The sequence below is a fragment of the Leucoraja erinacea genome, unplaced genomic scaffold, assembly GCF_028641065.1.
Source record: "Leucoraja erinacea ecotype New England unplaced genomic scaffold, Leri_hhj_1 Leri_498S, whole genome shotgun sequence".
Lineage (NCBI taxonomy): Eukaryota > Metazoa > Chordata > Chondrichthyes > Rajiformes > Rajidae > Leucoraja > Leucoraja erinaceus.
In genome coordinates this window covers 7,745-12,500 of record NW_026576399.1, presented here as the reverse complement: position 1 = coordinate 12,500, position 4,756 = coordinate 7,745, and the positions used below count along the sequence as shown (strand labels likewise).

General features: G+C 54.1%; 1 protein-coding gene across 1 annotated transcript in view; it reads left to right on the top strand.

Moving 5' to 3' along the window:
* Positions 1-3,376, top strand: part of gtf2h4 (general transcription factor IIH, polypeptide 4) — a 40,475-nt gene extending 37,099 nt beyond the window's left edge. Inside the window, exons 13-14 of the mRNA XM_055630676.1 lie at positions 2,646-2,740; positions 3,188-3,376. Of these exons, the coding sequence (XP_055486651.1) occupies positions 2,646-2,740; positions 3,188-3,357 (265 nt within the window). The 3' untranslated portion in view covers positions 3,358-3,376. The remainder of the gene's footprint in view (positions 1-2,645; positions 2,741-3,187) is intronic.
* Positions 3,377-4,756: the final 1,380 nt, after the last annotated feature.

The window sequence follows — 4,756 nt, the reverse complement described above, 5'->3', positions numbered from 1 at the left end:
AGAGTTCCACAGATTCACCACTCTCTGTGTGAATTTTTTTTTCACATCTGTCTTAAAGGATTTCCCCCTTATCCTTAAGCTGTGACCCCTTGTCCTGGACTTCCCCAACATCGGGAACAATCTTCCTGCATCTAGCCTGTCCAACCCATTAAGTTCTTGACGGCAGGAGGCATGTCCACCCATCACCAAACCGTCCCCTCCACTATCGGGTGACACGGTGGCTCAGCGGTCCCTGTGGATTGGAGGGTAGATAATGTTATCCCACTTTTTAAGAAAGGCGGGAGAGGGAAAACAGGGAATTATAGACCAGTTAGCCTGACATCGGTGGTGGGGAAGATGCTGGAGTCAATTATCACCCATGATCACATTGGATGACAATGCTGGCTCGAGGGGCCGAATGGCCAACTCCTGCACCTATTGTCAATTGCTTCCTCACAGTGCCAGAGACCCAGGTTATATACTAACTAGGGGTGCTGTCTGTGCAGAGTCTGTACCTTCTCCCCCCCGTGACCTGTGTGTGTTTTCTCCGGGATCTTCTGTGTTTCCTCCCGCGCTCCAAAGGTGCAGGTGTGTAGACTAATTGGCTTGGTGCTAGTGTAAACTATCCCTCGTGTGTGTAGGATAGTGTGGGGATCACTGGTCAAACATGATAGAATGGCGGAGTAGACTCGATGGTCCAAATGGCCTAATTCTGCTCCTATAACTTATGAAGGGTCTCGACCTGAAACGTCACCTATCCATGTTCTCCAGAGATGCTGCCTGACCCGCTGAGTTACTCCAGCACTCTGTGAAACGTCACCTATCCATGTTCTCCACAGATGCTGCCTGACCCGCTGAGTTACTCCAGCACTCTGTGAAACGTCACCTATCCATGTTCTCCACAGATGCTGCCTGACCCGCTGAGTTACTCCAGCACTCTGTGAAACGTCACCTATCCATGTTCTCCACAGATGCTGCCTGACCCGCTGAGTTACTCCAGCACTCTGTGAAACGTCACCTATCCATGTTCTCCACAGATGCTGCCTGACCCGCTGAGTTACTCCAGCACTCTGTGAAACGTCACCTATCCATGTTCTCCAGTTGCTCCAGAGTTACTCCACACTCTGTGTAAACGTTTTGTAAACCAGCATTTGCAGTTCTACTTACGGCTAGCAAATGGAATCAGCAGTGGGGCATCGAGGGCGAGATGGGCTGAAGGGCCTGTCCCTGCTTCCCCTGTCTCTGGAGAAACACAGAGTGCTAGAATAACTCAGCGGGTCAGGCAGCATCTGTGGAGAACATGGATAGGTGACGTTTCACAGAGTGCTGGAGTAACTCAGCTGGTCAGGCAGCATCTGTGGAGAACATGGATAGGTGACGTTTCACAGAGTGCTGGAGTAACTCAGCGGGTCAGGCAGTATCTCTGGAGAACGTGGAGAGGTGACGTTTCACAGAGTGCTGGAGTAACTCAGCGGGTTAGACAGTATCTCTGGAGAACGTGGAGAGGTGACGTTTCAGTTTGAGAGCCTTCATCTTCTTACAAACCAGCATCTGCAGTTCCTTCTTACAGTCTGAAGAAGGGTCTCGACCTGAAACGTCACCTATTCTTGGTTTCTTGGTCCTCCAAAATATTCCAAATGGAATTTAAACTGGAGGTGGTGAAGGGAGGGCTTAAGCCAGAAAGAGTTATTGGGAAGAAAGAGCTACTTTAAATTTAGTTGCATCTGGTTGGGTAACTATAGTTGGGTGGAGATTATTCCATGCTTTAATTGTGCGGGGGAAGAACGAATTGCTGTACACATCTGTCTTTGTAGCTGGGATCACAAATTGGATCGAATGCCCTCGTCTGCTCCTAATTTGTTTGGGTTTGGTGTAGGTCTTGTAGTCTATGTCGAGCTGACCATTTAACATTTTGTAAAAACAGGTTAAACGATGAGTTTCACGTCTGTCTTGGAGAGGGTTCCTTCCACCCCAGAGAATTCAGAAGTTTGGTGACACTCGCTTCTCTCTCATAGGTGTTAGTAACAAATCGAGCTGCCTGTCTTTGGACACGTTCGATGGAAGAAATGTTTTTATTTGTGTATGGGTCCCATGCTGCAACTGCGTAGTCCTTTCTCTCCAGAGATGCTGCCTGACCCGCTGAGTTACTCCAGCGCTATGTGAAGCGTCACCTGTTACTTGACCCGCTGAGTTACTCCAGCACTTTGTGATTTTTGCTCCAGAGTCCAGCGCCTGCAGTTCCTGGTGGCTTGGTTTCCTCGGTGGAGGGTGAGGGGAAGCTTCTATGTTGGACTGAGAAGATCCAATATGACCCTCAGTGTGTTCTCTCAGGCTCAGTCCGTGGAGCGACACCACCACCTGCAGGTCACGGCCGGTGCTGCAGGGGACAGTGGGCTCCTGCCGTGGAGCGACACCACCACCTGCAGGTCACGGCCGGTGCTACAGGGGACAGTGGGCTCCTGCCGTGGAGCGACACCACCACCTGCAGGTCACGGCCGGTGCTGCAGGGGACAGTGGGCTCCTGCCGTGGAGCGACACCACCACCTGCAGGTCACGGCCGGTGCTACAGGGGACAGTGGGCCGGTGCGACACCACCACCTGGGGACAGGATCTTGTGCAGTGTGGGATCTTGGAGGTCTCTGTGGTTTCCCCGTTGACCCAGTCTGTGTTTGTCTCCCACAGACCCCGGTGCTGCCTCCCACCATCACCGACCAGGTGCGGCTCTGGGAACTCGAACGTGACCGGCTACAGTTCACCGAAGGCAAGTTCACCGTGTGGTGGCTGCACCGGGGAGAGGTTGGGGGGGGGGGGGGGGGAGAGACAGGGAGAGGGAGGGGGGGACTGGGGGGCCGGGGGGGTCAAGGATGGGGGGGCGGGGGGGGGGGGGGGGGGGGAGAGAGGGGATGGGGAGAGGGGGATGGGGGAGGGGGGAGGGCAGAGAGGGGGGATGGGGAGAGGGGAGGGGGATGGGCTGAGGGAGGAGGGGAGGGGGGGGAGGGAGACGGGAGGGGGGGGGGGGGTGGGGGGAGGGGAGACGGATGGTGAGAGGGAGTGGGGAGGAGATGGGGATGGGGAGAGAAGGGACGGGCAGAAAAGCAGCCTCGAGATCTCACGGTCGAGTTTAGGGTGAACTCCCCCTTCTCATTGTACCCCTCCTTACTCCCTCCCCCCCCCCCCCACTTCCCCCCCCCCCCCCCCCCCCACACAGGTGTGCTGTACAACCAGTTCCTGTCGCAGGTGGACTTTGAGTTGCTGCGTGACTATGCGCGGGACCTGGGGGTGCTGGTGTGGGAGAATCCCCCCATGCGGCTGATGGTGGTCACCCCCACCGGCCACCCCGACGTCAAACGCTTCAGGAAACGGCAGAAACACAACTGACCACCCGGGGAATCTCCCCCCTTCCTGCCCCCTTCACTCTGCCCCAATTCTTGCCCCCCCATCCCCACCATCCCAAAACCCAGACTGGAGTAACCCTCCCAGCTTTGTCTCCCCCTCCCGCACATTCAGTCTGAAGAAGGGTCTCGACCCAAACCGTCACCTGTTCCTTTCTCTTCAGAGACGCTCACAAATTATAGGAGTAGAATTAGGCCATTCGGCCCATCGAGTCCACTCCACCATTCAATCATGGCTGATCTCTGCTTCCTAATCCCATTTTCCTGCCTTCTCCCCATAACCCTTGACACGCGTTCAGGTTGCCTGACCCGCTGAGTTACTCCGGCACTCTGTGTCCTCTCCATGTTCCCCAGAGATGCTGCCTGACCCGCTGAGTTACTCCGGCACTTTGTCTCCATCTCCCACCCGCTGAGTTACTCCCACTTTGTCTCCATCTCCCACCCATATTCCACAAAGATAGACACAAAAAGCTGGAGTAACTCAGCGGGACGGGCAACATCTCTGGAGAGAAGGAATGGGTGACGTTTCGGGTCGAGACCCTTCTTCAGACCTGCCTCTCCCGCTGAGTTACTCCGGCACTCTGTGCCCTGTCCATGTTCCCCAGAGATGCCGCCTGGATCCTCCCCTACCCCCCACCCAGGTCACGGGGAGGATTGTTGGGGGGGGGGGGTGTCCACTGGGTCCAGTTCCCAGCACCCCCTCCCCAAGTTGGGCTGGGCAGCGGGAACCGTCCCACCCTCCCGACCACGCGTGATCCTGGGACCGGCGAAGATTCACCACCGACAGAGGCGGCCGCTGTTTCTGTGTGTTTTGCATTTTCTTAATAAAAGGTGGATGAAGAGAAGTGTGTCTCAGTGCACGTTGCCAACGCCAGCCCAGAGAGCAGAGAACACGTTGTAAAATAAAACTTCATTCACAGAAGTATTCACGTGTACACACCAGCGCCCAGCGTTCAACACATTCATATTATGCAGGAAGGAACCGCAGATGCTGGTTTAAACCGCAGATACACACACACACAATGCTGGAGTAACTCAGTGGGACAGGGAGCATCTCTGGAGAGAAGGAATAGGTGATGTTTTGGGTTGAGACCCTTCATCAGTCTGCAGTTCCTTCTTTATATAATATGGTGAATATGTTCACATATACTGTTGTGCTGCTGCAAGTATGAATGTCATTGTTGTGTCTGGGACATGTGGAAATAAAACACTCTTGACTCTTGGATTGAAAGCATCTGTAAATGTTTGTGTCTCAGAACTGTTCTGTAGCTTTAGCATTTTGTACATTATTATATTTTCTAGAAACACCTCCACAAGTCCCATGGCATGATTTGGCACAGAATACATAAAGAACATTGCAATAGTCTTGGCGTGGTTCAGTCTGA